Source organism: Hemibagrus wyckioides, linkage group LG13 (assembly GCF_019097595.1).
Source record: "Hemibagrus wyckioides isolate EC202008001 linkage group LG13, SWU_Hwy_1.0, whole genome shotgun sequence".
Classification (NCBI taxonomy): domain Eukaryota; kingdom Metazoa; phylum Chordata; class Actinopteri; order Siluriformes; family Bagridae; genus Hemibagrus; species Hemibagrus wyckioides.
The window spans coordinates 1,825,558-1,851,500 of NC_080722.1; the positions used below are offsets into that span (position 1 = coordinate 1,825,558).

The 25,943-nt window shown below is 43.9% G+C and overlaps 3 protein-coding genes across 4 annotated transcripts in view; all 3 read left to right on the plus strand.

Annotated features, from left to right (window-relative positions):
* Nucleotides 1–1,933: 1,933 nt before the first annotated feature.
* ghitm (growth hormone inducible transmembrane protein) lies at nt 1,934–9,337 on the plus strand. Its single transcript, XM_058407141.1, has 9 exons — nt 1,934–2,065; nt 5,842–5,982; nt 6,160–6,262; nt 6,910–7,021; nt 7,337–7,478; nt 7,587–7,695; nt 7,869–8,057; nt 8,266–8,437; nt 8,804–9,337. Exons 2-9 carry the CDS (start codon nt 5,866–5,868, stop codon nt 8,889–8,891), a joined length of 1,032 nt encoding a protein of 343 aa, XP_058263124.1. The 5' UTR covers nt 1,934–2,065; nt 5,842–5,865; the 3' UTR covers nt 8,892–9,337.
* A 150-nt stretch (nt 9,338–9,487) lies between these two features.
* Nucleotides 9,488–15,102, plus strand: LOC131364073 (uncharacterized). 2 transcript variants are annotated; one of them, XM_058407138.1, is made up of 8 exons: nt 9,488–11,250; nt 11,525–11,574; nt 11,712–11,836; nt 11,932–11,968; nt 12,259–12,449; nt 12,754–14,434; nt 14,632–14,719; nt 14,968–15,102. In XM_058407138.1, the coding sequence occupies exons 3-8, from the start codon at nt 11,712–11,714 to the stop codon at nt 15,090–15,092; spliced, it is 2,247 nt and encodes a 748-aa protein (XP_058263121.1). In that variant the 5' UTR covers nt 9,488–11,250; nt 11,525–11,574; the 3' UTR covers nt 15,093–15,102. The 2 variants fall into 2 exon arrangements, with proteins under 2 accessions (XP_058263121.1, XP_058263123.1); XM_058407140.1 differs by having other exon boundaries at nt 9,488–11,241.
* Nucleotides 15,103–22,723: 7,621 nt separating this feature from the next.
* The window catches only part of LOC131363330 (cadherin-related family member 1), a 35,460-nt gene continuing 32,240 nt past the window's right edge, over nt 22,724–25,943 (plus strand). Inside the window, exons 1-2 of the mRNA XM_058405746.1 lie at nt 22,724–22,853; nt 25,362–25,439. Of these exons, the coding sequence (XP_058261729.1) occupies nt 22,790–22,853; nt 25,362–25,439 (142 nt within the window). The 5' untranslated portion in view covers nt 22,724–22,789. The remainder of the gene's footprint in view (nt 22,854–25,361; nt 25,440–25,943) is intronic.

A 25,943-nucleotide genomic window follows, 5' to 3' on the forward strand; every position in this document is an offset into this window, starting at 1 on the left:
CTGAGGTTTATAATAAAGACTCAAATACAGCAACAAATGAGCCAAATAGGTCGAAATGATGAAATCAAAATGATCCAAAACGTCAACATTTACCTCAGATATGTTGTTAAACTACTGAAAAATGGACTCGATTTGAGTGAAAATACTCTGTAATGCTCACAGTTAGCATCCAAAGCTAACACAACTAACACTGAATTGTGTACAAGGATCGTGAAAAGAGAGTCTGAAAAACGTTTAAAAATGTAAATAAATGTTATTAAATATAAATACAGGACTGTCTGCAATGTGCAAGGTTAAGTGAAAAATCATTTAGTAAGCCAGCTCATCAAATATATGTGAATATAGTCATCATCATCATCATCATCATCATCACCATCATCATCATGATCATCATCATCACCATCATTGTCATCATCATCATCGTCAATGATTTAGTCTTTCTTTAAAATCTCATAATGCTTCATTAATATATAAAAACAAATTAGACAGCTATATTAGACAAAGCTACTTTTATTATACAGTATATGGTAAATGTGTGTTCATGAACTATTATTTACTAAAATGTATCATTTAACAATTTAATAATGTATATTTGGAACACAGGTATCTAAAGCCTCACACTTATTTACCAATAAGGTTAAAATTCTATTACCAACCCCAAAAAACTAATCATTCTGGTGGACTTTTAATTCCTTTTATGAGCATAGTCTAATCTCTTCATAAAAACCACAATATACACTATATACCAAAAGTATTGGGACACCGCTCCAAATCATTGAGTTCAGGTGTTGTTTTTCAGGGGTTGGGCTCGGTCCCTTAGTTCCAGTAAAAGGAACTCTTAATGCTTCAGCTTCATACCAAGACATTTTGGACAATTTCATGCTCTTTGTGGGAACAGTTTGGGGATGACCCCTTCCTGTTCCAACATGACTGCACACCAGTGACCAAAGCAAGGTCCATAAAGACATGGATGAGTGAGTTTGGTGTGGAGGAACTTGACTGTCCTGCACAGAGTCCTGACCTCAACCCCATAGAACACCTTTGGGATGAATTAGAGTGGAGACTGCGAGCCAGACCTTCTCGTCCAACATCAGTGCCTGACCTCACAAATGCGCTTCTAGAGGAATGTAAAGGCAGACGTCCCAGTTTTGGCCTGGCTCACAGTCTCTGCTCTAATTCATTTCATTTCAGCATTAAAATTGTCCAAAATGTCTTGGTATGAAGCTGAAGCATTAAGAGTTCCTTTCACTGGAACTAAGGGGCCGAGTCCAACCCCTGAAAAACAACACCTGAACTCAATGATCTGGAGGGGTGTCCCAATACTTTTTGCTATATGTATATATATATATATATATATATATATATATATATATATATATATATGTGTGTGTGTGTGTGTGTGTGTGTGTGTTATATATATATATATATATATGTGTGTGTGTGTGTGTGTGTGTATGTGTGTGTGTGTATGTGTGTGTGTGTTATATATATATATATATATGTGTGTGTGTGTGTGTGTGTGTGTGTGTGTGTGTTATATATATATATATATATATATGTCTGTGTGTGTGTGTGTGTGTATGTGTGTGTGTGTATGTATGTATGTGTGTATGTGTATGTGTGTATGTATGTGTATATATATATATATATATATATATATGTGTGTGTGTGTGTGTGTGTGTATGTATGTGTGTGTGTATGTATGTGTGTGTTATATATATATATATATATATGTGTGTGTGTGTGTGTGTGTGTGTGTTATATATATATATATATATATATATATATATATATATATATATATATATATATAAATTGCTTCTTCTCAAATTGTTTTATAAAATAAAACCCCTGTGATAATGCTGTGTAAAATATAAACGCGTTATTCCACCTGCTGTATGATTCGGCTAAACGCAGGCGCTCTTAACGGTGAACTCCAAGTCCCATAATGCACCGCGCGCTGAGTTATGACGACTTCCGGTCAGAACTTTCAGGAAATCTCCTCAGCGTTGCGTCTGTGAGTAGTGCTGTAAAGGTGAAAGCAAGACAAGCGCGTTATTCGTAGGTGAGTTTCTCGAATTTACAGTGTTTATTATATTTTTCTATCATCTTAACAAACATATCTTTGTGTGTTTGTTGATTTTGAGGTAAATGATGAGGTTCGCGTGCTATAAACAAGCTAAGATAAGCTAGCATTAACGGCTAAAACCTGCTAATGCGTAGTGTTGTTATATCTGTTTATTATTTATCTGCAAAGTGTAGCTTTTAAAATATACACTCTATTTATTTCTGTTATTTATTCTTTATGTTAATTATATGAAGGTATGTTGCACCTGTTATGTATTATTAGTTATGTATGTTTGAGTGCAAAAGTTTGTGCACCCACCCATGTGACGCGTGTTATTGTTTTTCCAGCACGAGCGTCACACACTCACTGTGTACCTTATGTACATCCGGTTCATTTAAACACAACATTCTCCAGAGACACAACTTCCCTGTCCACCAACTTTCTGAGTCAAACTTTAAAATGTTTAGTGACCTCATACACAGCCATATTAAACACGTTGTCTTTAACAAATTGTTCCTCCATGGTCGTGAAGAGCTCCGTCTCAAGCCCAAAACTCTCATCAAAAGTCTTCACTAATCCAGAAGTCTGGTGCACAAAGCTTTCTGTTGGTTTGAAGGCAATTTTTAACCTTAAAAACTAGCTGAATAAGGAAATTTGGTTAGTGGTAGAAGAAGAAAAAGCCTTTATTATCACCACACATGAAGTTGGGGTCAGAGCGCAGGGGCAGCTAGGATACAGTGCCCTTTAGAGCAGAAAGACCCAAGGAGCACTGGTAGCTTGGCGGGGCTGGGGCTTGAACCCCAACTTTCTGATCAATAACCCAGACCATTAACCACCTGAGCCACCACTGCCCATTTAGTGCTCTCACCACTGCCCTCCTTAGTGTCCACTTAGTGCTCTCACCACTGCCCATTTAGTGCTCTCACCACTGCCCTCCTTAGTGTCCACTTAGTGCTCTCACCACTGCCCTCCTTAGTGTCCACTTAGTGCTCTCACCACTGCCCTCCTTAGTGTCCACTTAGTGCTCTCACCACTGCCCTCCTTAGTGTCCACTTAGTGCTCTCACCACTGCCCTCCTTAGTGTCCACTGAGTGCTCTCACCACTGCCCTCCTTAGTGTCCACTGAGTGCTCTCACCACTGCCCTCCTTAGTGTCTACTTAGTGCTCTCACCACTGCCCTCCTTAGTGTCTACTTAGTGCTCTCACCACTGCCCTCCTTAGTGTCTACTTAGTGCTCTCACCACTGCCCTCCTTAGTGTCTACTTAGTGCTCTCACCACTGCCCTCCTTAGTGTCTACTTAGTGCTCTCACCACTGCCCTCCTTAGTGTCTACTTAGTGCTCTCACCAATGCCCTCCTTAGTGTCTACTTAGTGCTCTCACCAATGCCCTCCTTAGTGTCCACTGAGTGCTCTCACCAATGCCCTCCTTAGTGTCCACTGAGTGCTCTCACCAATGCCCTCCTTAGTGTCTACTTGGTGCTCTCACCACTGCCCTACTTAGTGTCCACTTAGTGCTCTCACCACTGCCCTACTTAGTGTCCACTGAGTGCTCTCACCACTGCCCTCCTTAGTGTCTACTTGGTGCTCTCACCACTGCCCTACTTAGTGTCCACTGAGTGCTCTCACCACTGCCCTCCTTAGTGTCTACTTGGTGCTCTCACCACTGCCCTACTTAGTGTCTACTTAGTGCTCTCACCACTGCCCTACTTAGTGTCCACTGAGTGCTCTCACCACTGCCCTACTTAGTGTCCACTGAGTGCTCTCACCACTGCCCTCCTTAGTGTCTACTTGGTGCTCTCACCACTGCCCTACTTAGTGTCTACTTAGTGCTCTCACCACTGCCCTACTTAGTGTCCACTGAGTGCTCTCACCACTGCCCTACTTAGTGTCCACTGAGTGCTCTCACCACTGCCCTACTTAGTGTCTACTTAGTGCTCTCACCATTGCCCTACTTAGTGTCCACTGAGTGCTCTCACCACTGCCCTACTTAGTGTCTACTTAGTGCTCTCACCACTGCCCTACTTAGTGTCCACTTAGTGCTCTCACCACTGCCCTCCTTAGTGTCCACTGAGTGCTCTCACCACTGCCCTCCTTAGTGTCTACTTAGTGCTCTCACCAATGCCCTCCTTAGTGTCTACTTAGTGCTCTCACCACTGCCCTCCTTAGTGTCCACTTAGTGCTCTCACCACTGCCCTCCTTAGTGTCCACTTAGTGCTCTCACCACTGCCCTCCTTAGTGTCCACTTAGTGCTCTCACCACTGCCCTCCTTAGTGTCCACTTAGTGCTCTCACCACTGCCCTCCTTAGTGTCCACTTAGTGCTCTCACCACTGCCCTCCTTAGTGTCCACTTAGTGCTCTCACCACTGCCCTCCTTAGTGTCTACTTAGTGCTCTCACCACTGCCCTCCTTAGTGTCTACTTAGTGCTCTCACCACTGCCCTCCTTAGTGTCCACTGAGTGCTCTCACCACTGCCCTACTTAGTGTCCACTGAGTGCTCTCACCACTGCCCTACTTAGTGTCCACTGAGTGCTCTCACCACTGCCCTACTTAGTGTTCACTGAGTGCTCTCACCACTGCCCTACTTAGTGTCCACTGAGTGCTCTCACCACTGCCCTACTTAGTGTCCACTGAGTGCTCTCACCACTGCCCTACTTAGTGTCCACTGAGTGCTCTCACCACTGCCCTACTTAGTGTCCACTGAGTGCTCTCACCACTGCCCTACTTAGTGTCCACTGAGTGCTCTCACCACTGCCCTACTTAGTGTCTACTGAGTGCTCTCACCACTGCCCTACTTAGTGTCCACTGAGTGCTCTCACCACTGCCCTACTTAGTGTCTACTGAGTGCTCTCACCACTGCCCTCCTTAGTGTCTACTTAGTGCTCTCACCACTGCCCTACTTAGTGTCCACTGAGTGCTCTCACCACTGCCCTACTTAGTGTCCACTGAGTGCTCTCACCACTGCCCTACTTAGTGTCTACTTAGTGCTCTCACCACTGCCCTCCTTAGTGTCCACTGAGTGCTCTCACCACTGCCCTCCTTAGTGTCCACTGAGTGCTCTCACCACTGCCCTACTTAGTGTCCACTGAGTGCTCTCACCACTGCCCTACTTAGTGTCCACTGAGTGCTCTCACCACTGCCCTACTTAGTGTCCACTGAGTGCTCTCACCACTGCCCTACTTAGTGTCTACTGAGTGCTCTCACCACTGCCCTCCTTAGTGTCTACTTAGTGCTCTCACCACTGCCCTCCTTAGTGTCCACTGAGTGCTCTCACCACTGCCCTCCTTAGTGTCCCCTAGAACAACAGTGCATAGTGCCTAAGTGTGAGATTTGAGACACCATACTTGTGTGTTCAGTGAAGATCGATGGACAGATGAACCGAACCCTCTGTCTACACCCGGGCTGAACCCACTGCTTGTTGTTATGGTAACATTATGAGTGTCGTGTACATAACCTTTCAGGCGATTACAAACAACGTGCAAATAAACACAAATGGTTTAGGATCCATATAAACAGTTTATTCTGAAGGAGCTTTGGAATGTTGGTCATTTCTCTCCCTCAATCCTTCTGAGAGCTCTTGATCTCCTTCTTCTTTTGTTTCTGCTTTACAGCATGAGAGGTGTGGGTTTTTTAAGGATTTTATAACACTGTGAGCATGTGATTGTTAGCTGGTTTAAGTTGTTGGGTAAGTTAGTGAGGGTGTGTCAGATCTGAATGAAGAAAATCACTGAGTTGTTGTTTATTAACACATCTGATAACCTCTGTTTGCTCCACAGGTTGTGTTAGTGTATTTTGGAGCCATGTTGGTGGCGAGGTTAGCGTGCCTGCGGGCTCTCCCCATGACCGGCCTGAGGTCTGCTCTGACCCAGAGGATTCCAGCTCTTAAACCTGCTATGCCTCTGATCAAACCTCAGCAGGTAAACATCATCCTCACTGTCTGATCTACACACCTCACACACATCGGATCACACCATTAAATCTTCTTCACAAGGAACTCGTTCTGATTACACAGCCAAAAAGCGTGTAATGATTGGGCTCTTTGTGACCGTGGATCTCCAGCTGTGTAACTAATGCTGATGTTCTGCGTGTCTCAGGGTTTCTCCAACAGAGCCAGGTTTGGACTGCGGCGCAGTAAGACTGCCAAAGATCAGCTGCAGGAGGCGGCGTTCGAACCGGCTACAGAGACGGCGTTTAAAAGTGACCACTCGTTTATCATCATTTTATTAGTAGTTATTAGTATTTATTAGTAGTTGCAGATATAATACACATCTCTCATCTGTCTGTCTCTCTCCCTTTCTCTCTCTCTCTCTGTCTCTTGTCTCCCTCTCCCTCTCTCTCTCTGGCTCTCTCTCCCTCCCTCCTTCTCTCTCTCTCTGTCTCTCTCTCCCTCCCTCCTTCTCTCTGGCTCTCTGGCTCTCTCTCCCTCCCTCCTTCTCTCTCTCTCTCTCTCTCTCTCTCTGTCTCTCTCTCCCTCCCTCCTTCTCTCTGTCTCTCTGGCTCTCTCTCCCTCCCTCCTTCTCTCTCTCTCTCTCTCTCTCTCTGTCTCTCTCTCCCTCCCTCCTTCTCTCTGTCTCTCTGGCTCTCTCTCCCTCCCTCCTTCTCTCTCTCTCTCTCTCTGTCTCTTGTCTCCCTCTCCCTCTCTCTCTCTGGCTCTCCCTCCCTCCTTCTCTCTCTCTCTCTGTCTCTCTGGCTCTCTCTCCCTCCCTCCTTCTCTCTCTCTCTCTCTGTCTCTCTGGCTCTCTCTCCCTCCCTCCTTCTCTCTGTCTCTCTGTCTCTCTGGCTCTCTCTCCCTCCCTCCTTCTCTCTGTCTCTCTCTGTCTCTCTCTCTCTCTCTCTCTCTGTAGTTGATCAGATGGGGAGGATTATTCTGGCAGGTGGAGCTGCAGTTGGACTGGGAGCTCTGTGTTATTACGGTCTTGGCATGTCCAATGAGATCGGAGCTCTGGAGAAAGCTGTGTGAGTCTCAGCCTCTGTGTGTTAGAAAGATTTATTCATCAGAATTAATAATAAAATAAAACATTTAACGAAATACCGCACAGGATAGGCTCAGCTATGACCTCACATCCTGTTTCTGTTCCCTCCTCCCATGCTGAAATAAACTCCGAGCTTGTTTATTATCATTAGGAAGAACTGTGTTGCAAACTCGAAATGAGACTGCGATCACAGATATTAGTTATCTGTACGTAACATATCTCTCTCTCTCTCTCTCTCTCTCTCTCTCTCTCTCTCTCTCTCTGTCTCTCTCTCGCACACACACACACACACACACAGAATCTGGCCTCAGTATGTGAAGGACCGGATCCACTCCACCTACATGTACTTTGCGGGCAGCGTGGGCTTGACCGCTCTCTCCGCCGTGGCCGTCAGCAGGACTCCGGCTCTCCTAGGACTCATGATGAAAGGATCCTGGATGGTAAGCGAAAGTATTCACATCCTCCTGTATATTGCAGAACACATACATTAGAATGTACAATGTGATACACATGCTGTGTGTGTGTGTTTGTGTGTGTGTGTGGTTCAGGCTATAGGAGCAACGTTTGCAGCGATGATCGGTGCCGGGATACTGGTCAGGACCATCTCCTATGAGCACAGTCCCATTCCTAAACACCTGGCCTGGATGCTTCATGCAGGTAATAACACTGTAATTACACTTTATAAATACAAACCCATCACAGGACTGATCTGGAAAAGGTGCCAGATCTGAGGTCACTCAAGGTCACATTTCCTGTTTTAACGTATATGTATAATGAAACGAATTGATTTTCAGTTCATCAGTGTCCTAAATCTGTGTGTGTGTGTGTAGGTGTAATGGGTGCTGTCGTGGCCCCCCTCACCCTGTTGGGCGGTCCTCTGATGATGCGTGCGGCGTGGTACACAGCGGGCATCGTGGGCGGTCTCTCCACAGTGGCCATGTGTGCTCCCAGTGAAAAGTTCCTGAACATGGGTGGGCCGCTCGCCGCCGGCTTCGGAGTGGTCTTCGTGTCCTCGCTGGGTTTGTACTTGCTACTCCTTCCACACACTGATTAAACCAGGAGTGTGTGTCTGGGGTGTTCTTATCTGTGTCCCAGACCACACGATTATTCTACACAGCTTACACACTACACATACTTTGCTCTGTTTAGGAAGTGGATTCCAGAGGTTATTGTACATTGTGTGACTTTTATACTGTCTAAATATTTCCCATGATGCTGTTGCCCCAGGCTCCATGTTCCTGCCCCCCACCTCGGCGTTTGGAGCAGGTCTGTACTCTGTGGCTGTGTACGGAGGGCTGATCCTCTTCGGTATGTTTCTGCTGTACGACACACAGAAGGTGATCAAACGAGCCGAGACGTACCCGCTGTACGCCGCGCAGAAATACGACCCCATCAACGCGTAAGAACTCTACACTTATCTCACATACGGTCTCCATCATTTTTATATATTTCTTGGCGTAAAGAATTAATTTATAGCCAGGTTTAAAGATAAAAATACACTGTAGTAAAACCCTTAATGATGTATTTATGGGTAGGGCTGGGTCACATGATGACTTCCGAGGGATTAGGTTGTGTTTTAGGATATACAGAATATTTTGGGACACCCCTCCAAATCATTGAGTTCAGGTGTTGTGTTTCAGGGGTTGAAACACAACACCTGAATTCAATTATCTGGAGGGGTGTCCCAATACTTATAACTTGGCAATATAGTGTATGTTTGGGTTTATGTTTTACTAAGGATGTGTGTGTGTGTGTGTGTTCACAGCTGTATGGGAATCTACACAGACACACTGAACATCTTCATTAGAATGGTCATGATTCTGGCCAATGGTGGTGGAGGAAAAAGGAAGTAAATCATCATCTTTAAATTTCTGTGTATTTGAGAAAGTGGGAGATCGGACTATGAAGTGTTGGGAAGCTAAAGAAGGAGAAATGAAACCCATTCCTGCTTCTGGGGTTTAGTTGCCAGTTCCATCAGAAGCTCACAGGACAGCGAGAGCTCCACAATAAAGCCTGATTATAGATTCTTGTATTTATTTATAAAGAGCCGAATGGTATGTGTTTATCTGTGATTTGTCTCTGTGCTCAGTCTGTGTGCAGCGGAGCTTCATTAGCACTCTGTTCAGGTAAAAGAGCTGTGCTGGGTTCTCTGCTTTCAACTCTTTTCCTTCAGTAATTATAATTCTACATGTTAGTCAAGCAGAAGAACAGTTCTAACAATCGAAACTCTTCACATTTAAAGGGTTTGTTCCATTTGCATTAATTTTACTATGCAATAAATAAAATAGCAGAATAATAAGTAGGGCTTTGTATCTTTATTTTTAATGTAAAACTTTATTTTTCTGCTGCGGTCCACTCCTGATCTCCAACCTCTAACCTCCACCTGTACCTGGAATTCCTGCTCAGGACGCTCTCCTCAACACACACTAACTTTACACCAAACACCACAGATTTTATCATTAAACTTCATTCTCTATGTTAAACCTGATTCTGATTCTGATTGGATATCCTGAGCTGACCGGTGAATGAAATCACATCTACGTTTCTAACCTAATCTACTTCTGGAGAAACAGCATTACTGACACTTTCTTTTTTTTTTAAAGAGTTAGGAGCTTAATGCTGGAAAATCAGCTCATGCACAGACGTTCTTCACTCCGTAATCCTCCTTTTCCCTCTGAGGAGCTTTGCAGTACAACAGAAACGCTGCTGTATGCCACACACACACTGTCTGCACTCACACTGGGGCACAAATTTCATTGAATATTTACTGGGAAACATTTTGGTGAATGCCAGGTGAAGTGAATAAGACTGATGATCTCCTCATCATGGTACCTGTTAGTGGGTGGGATATATTAGGCAGCAAGTCAACATTTTGTCCTCAAAGTTGATGTTAGAAGCAGGAAAAATGGACAAGTGTAAGGATTTGAGCGAGTTTGACGAAGGGCCAAATTGTGATGGCTAGACCACTGGATCAGAGCATCTCCAAAACTGCAGCTCTTGTGGGGTGTTCCCGGTCTGCAGTGGTCAGTATCTATCAAAAGTGCTCCAAGGAAGGAACAGTGGTGAACCGGTGACAGGGTCATGGGCGGTCAAGGCTCATTGATGCACGTGGGGAGAGAAGGCTGGACCGTGTGATCCGATCCAACAGACGAGCTACTGTTGCTCAAACTGCTGAAGAAGTTAATGCTGGTTCTGATAGAAAGGGGTCAGAATACACAGTTTGTTGCATATGGGGATGCATAGCTGCAGACCAGTCAGGGTGCCCATGCTGACCACTGATGGAAGATGATGGAAACATTCCTTTTGAGATACTTATTGAGATGATTGCATTATGCAATTCCTACCACATCCTAAAGCTGTTCTATAGATTCAGATCTGGTGATTGAACTCATGTTCATGCCTCCTGTTTGAGGCGACTTTTCTTTGTGACATGATGGGTTATGCTGGAAGTAGATATTAGAAGATGGTAAACTCTAGCCAGGAAGGCATGCACATGCTGAGCAACGATACTCAAACAGACTGTGGCATTCAGGCCACTGTGTACTGCATCAGCTATATATGGTTGAAGTGACAATAAAGCTTCTTTGACTTTGAGAATAATCATGACACTGAGAATAATAACTGATTAGATAAATACATCAGGCATGAGAAGGTGGAAGGATCTGATGTAATGGTGTGTGAAGAACTCTCAGTTTAATCTGAATTACCCAGACTCATTTTAATAGTATTTTAATGGTCAATTTGGTGTTCTTAGAGCAGGGATGTTGCACGTGCCATCAGGCAACTGACCCACACTTACACCAACCCCCCCCCCGGAAATTTGGTCGTAACTTAAAAACATTTAGCATTCTTGCTTCATTCAAATCAGCCTTAGCGCTTGACGCCATGATTTGTCGCTGTAAAAGTGCTTGAAAGTGAGCTTTTATTGAAGTGATTTTTATTTAAAGTGACAATATTTCACAAACAGTGTCAAAAGCGTCTTTTTCAGCTTCGCCTCAGAGTCTCGAGGTTAAATGAACCGTCTCTCGCCTCAGCAGCACTGAAGCTACAAGAGGCAGAAGTGGAGCTGCGACGTGATTGGCTGACCCCGCGACAAAGCCGTGACGCGATTGGCTCCCGCGCCACATGACTTCACTGAATTCTAAATTCTTCCTTCTGATTCTATTTGGTCATTTACTGCATTTTACAGATCACAGATCACAGGTAAAGCAGGTAAAGCTCCTACAATCCTCTCTATTATTATTATTATTATTATTATTATTATTATTATTTAGTCTGAGGACTAAACTTTAATCCCCTCATGTGTGTGGCTCACGTGCTTTAGTTCACTGTGTTAAAAAAGAGTCACTCATGAATCGATTCTGAACCCAAATCCTCTTCATTTTTATTACAGCGCTGCTCGCTATTCTGCATTTTCCACATTCTTATAGCTGAATATTTATTTAAAATACACTAGTTTAACATCAGTCTGTTTGTGTTTTTGTAGATACAACACTCCAAGAGAAAATAGAGAATTCATATTCATGTGATTTAAAGGTGAGTCAAATTCATGTGAATCAGTTTGATTCTGGGACTGAAGCAGGATAAGTGCTGATATTGATGCTTGCTGGTGTAGTTATTTAAAAGTCTCAGTTAAAGCACTGACTCTGATCAACTCCATGTGCTCTTCACAGATGAATGAAAAGAAGAGAAGCAGTCAGTGTGGAGCAGCTGGAGTGTCCACTCTGAGCACCACATCTGAACAGAGACCGAAGTGTTTCAGGGACATGATGGAGCTCGTTCTTCATCTGAGCAATGAGTATGTTTGATTTTTGACTCTAGATAACATTTCATTCAGTTTACACTTGAATAAATGATTAGATGCTGATTTCTTATGTGTGTGTGTGTTTACAGGGAATGGACGGCTGTGAGCAGGGGCATGATGAAGAAGGTAAGAGTGTGAGATTAAGGAGTAATGAACAGGATGTAAATATGAGATTGAGTTGATTGATCTGGCTAAAGAGGTGAATCAGTGCATTGTGTAATATTCTATTGGCTTTATTGATGTGAGAAACAGTTAGATTCAGTGATGTGTGTAAATCTATCCGGTTATTTATAGAAGTGTTATTCATTCTTATGTGAAGAGTTAACTGATGCTGCTGTAATCATCACATCATCATCACAACAGGTTTCATATGTTTCATATTCAACAAGCTGATTTTATATCTGTTACATCAACAGCTCACAAGGTTGGAGTTTGCTACTGCATGCACTACACTTGTGATGGAGGTGTCGTCTGCCGTTGTCCGACGTTTACTGAAGCCTCTCAGCAGAAGCTTCGGGATGGAAGCGATTCTCGAAGCGAGCGACAAACTGAAGAAAACAGAGTCGAAATCCAGCAAGTGCTCTGCCTCAGACGCCTCAGCTCACAGGTCAACTTCACCAAGCTGCTGCTCAAATTTCACTCTTAATATTCGCAAAGATCAACTTTACTGCACTGATTAAGCAACACCTTCTGACCAAGTAGAGTCCAGGATTCAGCAGCATGCTGGTGGAATGACCAGTCACATGGGTTTTCTGTCTTTTATGATCAATTGGCTGCTCAGAAAACGAAAATAAATTGAACACTGATTGTCTTATTTCAATTACATTTCTTTATTTCAGTTCATGTGGGTGTTGATGTGAAAATAATCTTCATTCTCATTATTGTTCTTTCTTCCCTGTGTGTGTGTAAAGATCTCATAAGGAGGTGTCTGATTTCATCCGTCATCTCGCTCAGAGAATCCTCATAGTTATTAAAGGTGCGATGCTGGAGGCCATCCGTAGTACGGCATCAGGAACGAGGAAGAGTTGCTCTGCTGAAGGTCCCATTCCACAGCTGGATGATCTCAGCATCGTTTGCACTAAAGAGATCTGTGATAAGATCCTAACTCTGTATCACCTGGAGAGACCTGGACGAGAGACAACACCAGGAATGTTGTTAAAGCCCTACAAGGAGGTCCATGAGATAATGAAGGACTTGGAAGAAGTTGTCTCCATACACAGGTCCTCTTCCTGGATCTCTGTATCCTCAACCACTGACTTGGTCTCTACCATGACAGGAGTGATGGCTTCTGATTGTACTTCATCAGCTCCTCAAGCTGAGAGGCCTTTCAGTGATCAGTTTATGAGCAAAGCTTCACAAGTGATCACTGAAATTCTAATGAAAACGCAGCAAACACTCAGTGCCTCAGTGTCGTCCCAAACCTCCGTCCCTGTCTGCAGTGAGACTGAACCGAATTTCCTGATGGAGCTGGCCAAGAGCATAGTCTGGGAAATTCTGGAGAAATTTTTAATACTTGTACAAGCACTGTATGAACCTGTGTCAGGGGTCAGTTGCAGTGATGCTGACCAGTCTGGATCAGAACATGAGCAAAAGTTCCTCTTTTTTGCTCAAAAGCTTCACATGGACATCCACAAGCAGGTGTTGATGTTTGTCTGTGAGCAGAAGCAAACCGTTTCAGAGCAAAGCAAGATGCTCTTGGACATCTGGACGGAAACTGATCCCGAGCTCGATGTTGGCACGGAGAACATCTGGAAATCTAGCGCTGCTAAAGCCGATAAAGCCACTCAGGTTGTGAGCGAAACTCTGGTTAAGAGGATATCTACACATACATCCACAGATTTAATCAGTATGAAAGGCTCGGGTTTCAGCGCATCACCGTCACTGATGGGGTCAGTAGTTCCGGAACAAGCCGCTTCTATTAATGTAAACAAGGTGATCAATAGAGTGGCTTTGGAGATGGAAAAGGAACTAGGTGAAGCTCAGGTCAGTGATGCTGATGCTCACTCAGCTCCCCACTCAAAGAGCTCCTCAGACCTTTCCTCAAACCTCAAAAGTCTCTCTGGACTGGAAGAGGGCGTTACAGACACAGAGGGAAATCCTTCAGTCCGGAACATCTCATATGTTCCTCTGCACCTTCACTCTGTGATGAGCAATCAGCTGAAAGCTTTCTTAACTTTATTCTCTAAAAGTGCTGCTGATGATAAAAGTTGTTCAGATGTGTCGGTGCAGTCAGAGAGAGATGAGAACAGTGTCATTCCCATCTACATTGGTGAGGACGGCTCAGTTCATGAGCTGGACTTTGACCTTGGTTTATTGGATTCTTTTCTGGTGAGAAGCAACAGCATGTTTCCTCCTGAGCTTGTCCACGCATTTGTAAAGGCTTTTCTGCACAGTGAGCTAAACGACGGGTTGAGCGATGAAAGTGATGGAAGTGTAGGAAGTGATGGAAACCATGGAAGTGATGGAAATCATGGAAGTGATGGAAGCAATGGAAGTGATGGACACTCCCCTCACACAGCTGAGCATCATAAGAAGAAAAAGAGGCCTAGAGTTCACTATATTGTGAAGATGAAGAGGCATGTGGTGGTCAAGGTATGCAGGACGTCTTCCCTTGAATCTTCTCCCACGGTTCTGAGATTTTTGTAGTTAGTGATAATTGAATGGTTTATTGAACATCAGTCACTCGATTTACAGCATTAATCAGATTCTTTAAGGTTATTAGGCTTTAAAGTTAACTTAGACTTCCAGTCCTGCTTCCTGATTTGTCTTCTTATCTTCATAATTCTCAGCATCCCAAGAAGCAGAAGAAGCAGCACAGAGTTCCTCTTCCACAGGATGACCAGCCAAGCACTTCCGCCTCTGCAGATCTCCATGATGGTAAGTCTTTAGTGTTACTGGTAATTTTAAGCTTCATCACTTAACTGTATCCTGTACTTTAAACTGGAGCAAACGATGATAACCATCGAGTTTCTTTCTGATGTTAGCTGATGATTTTTAAAGCATGTGATGATCATGTTTAAGAGTTTAAGGATTTATCTGTTCCTGTACCCTGTGTCCTCAAAATCAGCTAAAAGGTACAGCAGGTTTGGTAATTTCGCTGTAACTCTGCTTCTTCTCATTTCCAGCCTCACACAGAGACTCCAGGGCCTCGAGGTCCATCTTCAAGAATGCTCGCAGAACACTGGGCAGGATCTTCTCTCACATCTCCAAGACCTTCACCAGCTGCTTTAACCCTAAAACCGCTCCGTAAACCTGTTTCTGGTGACCCAGGTTAACGTCATGCAGGTTAACCCAGTTAACCTGCATGATGATATACTCGGCAAACTTCGCGACCTCAGCTTACTGTGAAGACCAGGCCTTCAGTCCTCAGTGTCGCCTGATGCCAGTGGCCGGGAGAGAGGACATCGCAAGCGGTGCTCGAGGAAACAGAAGCGCAGAAAATGGACAGGTGTCCGTGCTAGGCTAAAAAAAAAACCTTAGCCGGCCGGCACTCCCCTCATTTTGTCCAACGTCTGCTCACTGGACAATAAATTGGACTACATCCGACTCCAGTGAACTACACAGCAAGAGTACAGAGACTGCTGCATCTTTTTTTTGCTGGAGACGTGGCTCTGCGACAGAGTTCCAGACGCCACCATTCAGCTAGTCGGGCTAACCGCATTGCTTGCAAGACAGGAATGCAGCTCTGTGCGGTAAGACTCGTGGTAGCGGTGTGTGTGTTTACATCAACACAGAATGGTGCAAGGACTCTGTGCTTCTGTCTAATTATCGTTCATCGCAAGACTATTAGATGCAGACCTTTTTATTTACTACGTGAATTCACTACCGCTTTCATTTTCAGAGTGTACATTCCCCCCAGTGCTGGTGGCTCAGTGGTAGGTTTCTCGCCTACCATGTGGAAGGCCTAGGTTCAATTCCCAGCCAGTGGCCTCACCCCAGCCAGTGGATGCAGAGTGCCTGTCCCACGCCCGGATTAAAAAAAAAAAAAAATGGGAGGGCTGCGTCAGGAAGGGCATCTGGTGTTTAAAAAAACCTGTGCCAAGTTGTTGTGCGGACCAGTTGGTCCACTGTGGCAAACCCTTGCACATGTAGGGAGCAGCCGAAAGCAGCTACTACATTCCCCCCCAGTGCTAATGCTAAGGAGGTTCCATGTGTCTGTACGGAGCTATTAGTGAGCTGCAGAATGCTCACCCTGACGGACTGTTTATCAACGCCGGAGATTTCAATCATGCAAATCTCAGAACAGTGCTCCTAAATTTCATCAGCATTTGGACTTTGCAACGAGAGGGGCGAACATGTTTACACAAACATTCCCTGGATGTATCGTGCGGAGCCCCACCCCACCTCAGCTACTCAGACCACATCATTGTTATGTTGATTCCAGCATACAGACCACTCCTCAGACGCACCAAACCGGTTAAAAACTGGCCAGCAGGAGCCATCTCTGCTCGTTCAGGGAGGCTGCAACCAATGGCGACTCTATTGACTTGAGGAGTACACGGCATCAGTGACCGGCTACATCAGCATGTGTATCGATGACGTGACCGTCTCCAAGGCCATCACCACACGCTCCAACCAGAAGCCATGGATGACTGCAAAAGTGCGTGCTCTCCTGAAGGCGAGAGACTCCGCCTTCATAGCAGGGGACAAGGCAGCCTTAAAAACAGCAAGGGCCAAACTGTCCCGAGCCATCAGAGAGGCCCGCACACGCCCAGAGAATCCAAAGGCACTTCCAGGACAGCGGTGACTCCCGGCGCATGTAGCAGGGCATCCAGGCGATCACCAACTACAGGACAACTTTACCTGCTTGTGACAGTGACGCCTCCCTCTCAGATGCGCTGAATGACTTCTACACTCAAGGCATAGAACAACATAACAGCGAGTAAGACCATCCCTCTTAACGACCATTTGCTCTGTCTCACCACAGCTGATGTGAAGAGAACTCTATGCAGAGTTAACCCACAGAAGTCTGCTGGACCAGACAACATTCCTGGCTCAGGGAGTGTGCAGAGCAGCTAGCAGATGTCTTCACTGACATCTTCAACATCTCTCTGAGCAGCTCCATCGTCCCAATGTGCCTCAAGACAAGGACCATCGTCCCTGTGACTAAGAAGTCTACGGTTTCCTGCCTCAATGACTATCGTCCTGTCACACTTACACCAATCATTATGAAATGCTTTGAGAGGCTCGTCATAACACAGCTACCACCCTCACTGGACCCCTTGCAGTTTGTGTATTGTCCTAACTGCTTCATGGTCGATGCCATCACCACAACCCTCCATCTGGCCCTCACACACCTGGACTGTAAGGACTCATATGTACGAATGCTGTTCATAGATTTCAGTTCAGCATTCAACACAGTCATTCCTCAGCAGCTGATTGAGAAGCTGAGCCTGCTGGGCCTGAACACCTCTCTCTGCAACTGGATCCTGGATTTCCTGACTGGGAGACCTCAGTCAGTCCGGATTGGGAACAGCATCTCCAGCAGCACCACACTGAGCACTGGAGCTCCTCAGGGCTGTGTGCTCAGTTTACTGCTGTTCACTTTGCTGACTCACGACTGTGCAGCAATGCACAGCTCCAACCACATCGTCAAGTTCGCCGATGACACGACCGTGGTGGGTCTCATCAGCAAGAACAGCGAGTCAGCATACAGAGAGGAGCACTAAATTCCTTGGTGTTCATCTGGCAGAGAACTTCACCTGGTCACTCAACACCAGCTCCATCAGCAAGAAAGCCCAGCAGCGCCTCTACTTCCTGCGGAGGCTGAGGAACGCCTGTCTCCCACCCCCCATCCTGACCATGTTCTACATTGAGAGTGTCCTGAGCAGCTGCATCACTGCCTGGTTTGGGAACTGCACCGTCTCAGATCAGTGGATAGTGAGGACAGCTGAGAAGATCATCGGAATCTCTCTCCTCTCTACCAAGGACATTTACACCACATGCTGCATCCGCAAAGCTAACAGCATTGTGGATGACCCCACACACCCCTCACACACCCTCTTACACACCCCACACACCCCTCACACACCCTCTTACACACCCCACACACCCCTCACACACCCTCTTACACACCCCTCACACACCCTCTTACACACCCCTCACACACCCTCTTACACACACTCTTACACACCCCACACACCCCTCACACACCCTCTTACACACCCCACACACCCCTCACACACCCTCTTACACACCCCACACACCCTCTTACACACCCCTCACACACCCTCTTACACACCCTCTTACACACCCCACACACACCCTCTTACACACCCCACACACCCCTCACACACCCTCTTACACACCCCACACACACCCTCTTACACACCCCACACACCCCTCACACACCCCACACACCCCTCACACACCCTCTTACACACCCCTCACACACCCTCTTACACACCCCACACACCCCTCACACACCCTCTTACACACCCCTCACACACCCTCTTACACACCCCACACACCCTCTTACACACCCCTCACACACCCTCTTACACACCCCACACACCCCTCACACACCCTCTTACACACCCCTCACACACCCTCTTACACACCCCAAACACCCCTCACACACCCTCTTACACACCCCTCACACACCCTCTTACACACCCCACACACCACTCACACACACTCTTACACACCCCACACACACCCTCTTACACACCCCACACACCCCTCACACACCCTCTTACACACCCCTCACACACCCTCTTACACACCCCACACACACCCTCTTACACACCCCACACACCCCTCACACACCCTCTTACACACTCCACACACCACTCACACACACTCTTACACACCCCTCACACACTCATTCGGGCCCTCACAACGAGACTGTGTAACAATTTCTTCCCTCAAGCCATCAGGCTTCTCAAGACCCAGGACTGAACTGTACAAAACTCTCTCTCTCTCTCTCTCACACACACACACACACACACACACACACAGGACTGAACTGTACAAAACTCTCTCTCTCTCACACACACACACACACACAGGACTGAACTGTACAAAACTCTCTCTCATACACACACACAGGACTGAACTGTACAAAACTCTCTCTCTCACACACACACACACATTCTCACCTATACGAAACGTATATTGTTCATTACTTATTGCACTACCTCAACCCTGATAATATTTCATTCACTGCTATGTTTATGTTTATTTCTATTTGCACTACTTCAACTGCTGCTACTGTGGTTTCACACAGTCAGGCCGCTATGTGTATATATATATAACCACATATGTGATTTTTACACAAGACTCTAGAGATTACACAAAATGGTGAGATAAATAAAAACCATCCAGAGAGCAGCAGTCCAGTGGGAAAGGCTTTCTCTGCCCGCTGTGGGACGGTCAGTAATACCAGTTAATCATGGCCTGAATGCCACAGTCTGTTTGAGTATCATTGAGCCGCTTGTCCTGTATGGTTTTTTTTGTTTCACAGCATTGCTACGTTAAATTTGTCTTTTCATTATAATTCTGATGAATAATTCTTGGACATGCCAAGATTGTAATAACAGAGCACAGAGTCCAACTGCAGCTCCACCTGCCAGAATAATCCTCCCCATCTGATCAACTACAGAGAGAGAGAGAGAGAGCAGGAGAGTGAGAGAGAGAGTAGGAGAGAGACAGAGAGAGAAAAACAGAGAGTGAGTGAGAGAAGTTAGTTAATGTCCAGCAATACCTGATTCTAACACTAGGTGGCAGTGTGTCGACATAGATTTCTAGACCAGACAATAAATATTACAAAACAATTCATAATTAAATATTAATCATTAGGTTTTTGTATATAGCATTTTCAGACATATGAAATAAAAGAGTTAAATAAATGAAGTCTAATCAAAAATAAAGAGAAATAAAAGAACAGAATCAGTCAAAAATAAAAGACACTAATGATTAAATTATTGTGAATTATTATTAAATTATTATTATTATTAAAACTTTGCTACATGTATGCCACAGGACATACAATTAATTCCAAAAAGGGAATTTATATGTTCATTATATTTATTTTTTTAATATTTAAATTGATTAATTTGTTATAGAAAACACAGCATAGAGAGCCATATAGATATAATACGCAGCAAATATTTATGGGGTTAGACCTCTGTATAAAGTTGTGATGGTTATATATTTATATAGAGTCTCTACTACGTCACATTCCCGCTCTGAGCTGTGACTGGACGATCATCGTGTTATACTCTACTTGTGCATTGAACTAGTAGTGTATTGAAATAAAATCACGGCCGCTCGCAGCCTCGGTGGTAAACACAGCAGCATTGCTTCCTTTTAAGCGCATTGCACTTCATATACACACACTAACTTTACACCAAACACCACAGATTTTATCATTAAACTTCATTCTCTATGTTAAACCTGATTCTGATTCTGATTGGATATCCTGAGCTGACCGGTGAATGAAATCACATCTACGTTTCTAACCTAATCTACTTCTGGAGAAACAGCATTACTGACACTTTCTTAAAGTTAGGAGCTTAATGCTGGAAAATCAGCTCATGCACAGACGTTCTTCACTCCGTAATCCTCCATTTCCCTCTGAGGAGCTTTGCAGTACAACAGAAACGCTGCTGTATGCCACATACACACTGTCTGCACTCACACTGGGGCACAAATTTCATTCAGATTTTTTACTGTCTAACATTTTAGGTGAATGCTGAGTATTATTTCATTTACACAATCTGGCAACCTGTTCCTGTGTCATTACTAGTCCTGTTTACTGCTCCTCCATTACAGCGAGTGTAGGGGCAGCGTGATTCCTGCACCAGTGAGCTTGATGCAGTTCCTGTTTTAGACCACTAGGTGGTGAAAAGTGACTTTTGTCAGGTGTTGGTTGAGAACTTTCTCGTCCAGGACGGAAAGAAATATAAGACAATCCTAGATAAAACATTATCATTCCATCTTTATATAATCCATTATTCACACATTATATGCCATCACGGTCTTGATGATGGTGCTGATATGTGAGTTTTGCTAGCTGTAAAGAACAGATGACATGTAATAACTGCTTTATTACATAGGAATTACCCTTCACGTTCTACTCTATCTAATAATAGCACAAACCTCTGTGCTAAAGTGACTTTCAGCCCTGATGCACTTCCTGTCTTCTTCCCCGTTAGCGCCTGTTCCTCCTGGTAACGCTGCGTATTTCAGGAAGTAACAAAGGAACGTGATTGGTCGTTATTCAGGCTTCATGAGCGTGCGTCATGGTCCTGCATCACACGTTCGTTATTTTTACACCTGAGATACATGTGACAGCTTGATTTCAAAGAAACACACACACACACGAGACTCTGACCTGAGAGCCACAGTGGCATCATATTCACAAGGCAATTTCACTGTGATTCATTCATGCAGTGCGAGCGAAAGTTTATACACCTTCACATGATTCTTCCTTATATATACATCACTGTCATCAATTTGTTAATGTACTCACACTGTACTTTCATTAATTTAATAATAATATACAGATAGTTGAGCATGATTATTAATAGTCATTAATAACTGTGTAACATAAGTAAAATATTTGCTATTATATATATATATATATATATATATATATATATATATATATATATATATATATATATATATATATATATATATATATATATATATATATATATATATATATATATATATATATATAATATACATATATGCTAATATTTGCTGTGCTCTTGATAGTCTCAGGTTCCTGTTCCTGGCTGCAGGGGAGGAACCTGATGAACCACAGAGATCAGACTTTTTCTTCATTCTAATGCTTGATTTTAATATTAACTTAAACTCTTGACTTGAATCATGATTTTATCAGAGAATTGCATAAATGTCCTAATAAAGTATATATATGTACACCGATCAGCCATAACACTGTGAGCAGTTCCAGGTGAAGTGAATAAGACTCTCCTCATCATGGCACCTGTTAGTGGGCGGGATATATTAGGCAGCAAGTGAACATTTTCTCCTCAAAGTTGATGTTAGAAGCAGGAAAAATGGATAAGTGTATGGATTTGAGCGAGTTTGATGAAATTGTGATGGCTAGACCACTGGATCAGAGCATCTCCAAAACTGCAGCTCTTGTGGGGTGTTCCCGGTCTGCAGTGGTCAGTATCTATAAAAAGTATCCTTTAAGTCCTGTAAGTATCCTTAAAGGATCTGCTGCTAACATCTTGGTAAAGATACCACAGCACACCTTCTGGGATCTAGTGGAGTCCGTACCTCGACGGGTCAGGGCTGTCTTGGCAGCAAAAGGGGGACCGACACAATATTAGGTCATAATGTTATGGCTGATCGGTGTATCTTCAACCTGTGGAAAAACAAGGAGTCCTGAACGTGATGGTTTGTCCCCCATAGAGCCCTGATGTCATCATCATCATCATCCAGTCTGTCTGGGATTATATGAAGAGACAGAAGGTTTTGAGGCAGCCTACATCCACAGAAGATCTGTGCTTAGTTCTCCAAGATGTTTGGAACAACCTAAGTGGCGAGTTCCTTCAAAAACTCTGTGCAAGTGTACCTAGAAGTACTGCTGTTTTGTAGGCAAAAGCTGGTTACACCAAATATGGATGTGATTTGTATTTCGCTTCTGTTCATTTACTTTCCATTTTGTTAATTAATAAAAATCAAATATTAACACTTTTATTTTTGAAAGCATTCTTACTTTACAGCATATTTTCACAACTGCCTAAAACTTTCTCTCTCTCTCTCTCTCTCTCTCTCTCTCTATGTATATATATATATATATACACACACAAATATAGAATATAATGGAAGGAAGAGACGTCAGCAGATTAGCGTGTGTGTGTGTGTGTGTGTGTGTGTGTCACACTCCTCAGTCTGACGGGAAGGCGTCTCTAGAATCTCTCTGTGTCTCTGTATGATCCTCACACACACACACACAGTCTCGGGATGAAGACTCCACACACACCTCGTTTGTACATCCTCGTCCTCCTGGTCCTGAACACCGCTCCAGGTGAGTAGACACTTATTTAAACTAGAAAGTGTCTGAAATCGTAGTCGTTTGTAAGCTGTGGAGCTGCGAGTGCGACGCTAATCCTTTAATCGCATGGAGAAATCCCTCGGCTGTCTGGAATTAACACCTACAGCCTTCGCAAGGTCCGTGTGTGTGTGTGTGTGTGTGTGTGTGTGTGTGTGTGTGTGTGTGTGTGGTGATGGAGTTCAATAAAATGCTGGAGATTTGTATTCTGTAAACTTGTCGAATACGAGAGCGGATTCTTTCTGCTCTGTGTGGATCGTTAACACGAGCGTGACAACTGGAGCAGCTCTGAACGTCAATAAAGAATTCAATAAAATTCCACAATTCAATTCTACAATTCTAGGTGTTAATTCAACACAATGTTTCTAATGAACTCTATTGTGATCATTGGTAGCAGTTCATTCAGTTCTCAAAAAAAACTGCACGTTGTGAAGAAATAACCCGTGTGTAGTTTCAGTACTGGGTGGAATAATTCTATAATTTTATAATTCTATACTCTGAGGTTTTAATTCTATGCTTGATGTGTTAATTCAACACTTTAAGGTTATTTGTACGTTAGGTGTGTGTGTGTGTGTGTTAACATGTTCTTTGTTTTGCTTCCCCACCCACACTGCTTGCCTCCTGAAGCACGTGAGTCATGGACTGATTTCTGTCTCTGTTTTGTTCTTCTTTGACATTTTATTATATTTCTGTGAAGAATGGAAAGGACAGAGATAAAAACAGACAGACACAAAATATGATCATAGACTTATACAAAGACACAAAATATGATCATAGACTTATAATTCAATTAATAATCCTGACATTTAAATGATAAATTATGAAATCTATAAATAGTGTTCTATTAAATTTTCAAGAAATTGTGAAATCCTGAATTATTTTTTTGGAAAATTGCTGGCTGGAACGTTTTTTTTTTTTTTTTTTCCGCATGATATGAAAAAAAGACAGCTCACGTGATATGCACACCGTTTCCATAACAACCGCCTAGCAGGTTTCAGCTACCTCACTAGCCTAGCACTCTGTAGATCAGGGCTGTTCTGGTATGATAATCAGTAATGAAGGGGAAGTGAGGAGGCTGACGAACAGTGTGATGAGGAGGCTGATCGTCTTCACTGAAGCTCTGGGGGCAAAAAAAATTCGTAATTTGAACTGCTTTTGTGACTTGACAGTACACACACACACACACACACACACACACCACAACTTTATACTTACTGATTGTTTGGAAGGTTTCCTCTATTCCCAGAGGATTATGTGGACACCTGAATCTGGTAAATGTAAACAAACTTGTGGAAAAACACAGACGGATTCTTCTTTTTTGAGCTCCAGTAAGATCTAAACACGACTGAGATGAAAATAAAAGGAAAAGTCTGGTTTGAAAGGAGTGACACACTGTGTAATGTGTGTTTGAATGTATAAACAAAGACAGACAAGAAGTTTGTTTGAAGATGAGCAAGATGAAGAGATGGAAACCTTCTCAGGCCAGTGAAGAAGACTGCAGAACGCAGAGGATCTCCTTACTCAGCCTGAGATCCAACACTGTTCCTCAACTCCATCAGATGCCAAGAGTTTTAACACAGGAAGGGCAAAAAGCTCCACATCAACCAAAGAAGGGACCACTGGCTTCACTATCAAAGAGAATCAAATCTATGACTCTGAAAAAGGTCTAGTCTTTGAGAGGTGAACTTACCGAAGGTTTCAGTCTCAAGTGGAAATCCACAACCAAGTACCTGAGTGAATCTCAGAAACCTCACTGTGGTGATGGTCCATCTGCTGATTCTGTTTTCTGTTGCAACCTCATAACCAGAGACAGACAGATAGACAATCAGACAGACAGATGGACAGACAAACAGACAGGCAGGCAGATGGACAGACAGACAGACAGACATTCAGACAGACAGGCAGGTAGATGGACAGACATTCAGGAAGGCAGAGAGGCAGGCAGACAAATGGACAGACAGGCAGCCAGACAAGCAGGCAGATGGAAAGACAGGCAGACAGACAAACAGTCAAGCAGACAGACGGACAGGCAGACAGATGGATAGACAGGCAGGCAGATGGACAGACAGACAAGCAGACAGATGGACGGGCAGGCAGATGAACAGACAGGCAGGCAGACAGGTGGACAGACAAGCAGACAGATGAGAAGGCAGGCAGATGGACAGACAGACAGAAAGACAGACAGTCGACTCCTTTGGTATAAGCTGGTGTCTGTCTGTCTGTCTATCTGTCTGTCTCTCTGTCTGTCTGTGTGTTTGCGGTTATTGCAGTTTAAAGATGACTGATTTCTCTGGAAGACTCTTTGGGAGAGTTTGATGTAGGAGGTTTTTAGGAATTTCTCAGGTTCTGGACCAGCCAGTTCTCACTGTTCCTGAGATGAGGAGATCTGGTTCAGTTTAACATCTTGAGTGTATAATTGTGTTTCTCTCAGTCTCTTGGTTTCATCCTGAGTATAAAGTGTATAAATATCTTTATGTTTTTCAGGACTGTCAGACTTTGCACCGTATTTCCATGACAATGGGAACATGGCACTCTTTAGCATCTCTGAAGACACTCCAGTCGGTGAGGGACATATTCATCATCAATTCATCATACACACTCATGGATACACACTCTGTGTCACAGGCTTAATCATTTACTTTAAGATTAGCCATATGCTAACATGTTATTGGTGTCAGTCATGTCTGTGGGTTAATATGAGGCAGATCCTTCGCTAATCCGCGGAAAGCCAAGTTCTCGCATTGAATCTACAAAACAGTTTATATTCAACAGCCTACAACATTTCAACAGTTGTCTGAGAACGTGAAAGCTGAGAGATGAACTGTGTAAAGCTCACCATGTTTGAAGGAAGAGGTGAAAAATGAAGTTCTGACCTAAAAAATGTAGATATTTAATAACTGTTCATTTTAGAAACTAAATTTTATTCAGTTTTAGTTTTAGAAAAGGTTTTGGAAAGCACTACCTGAGTTTTAGTTGTATTTCAGTCAGCTGGTTATTGTTTATTTTATTGCAGATGTTGTGATTTAGTCATTAACATGATACTCTACTCCAACATGATACTCCAAC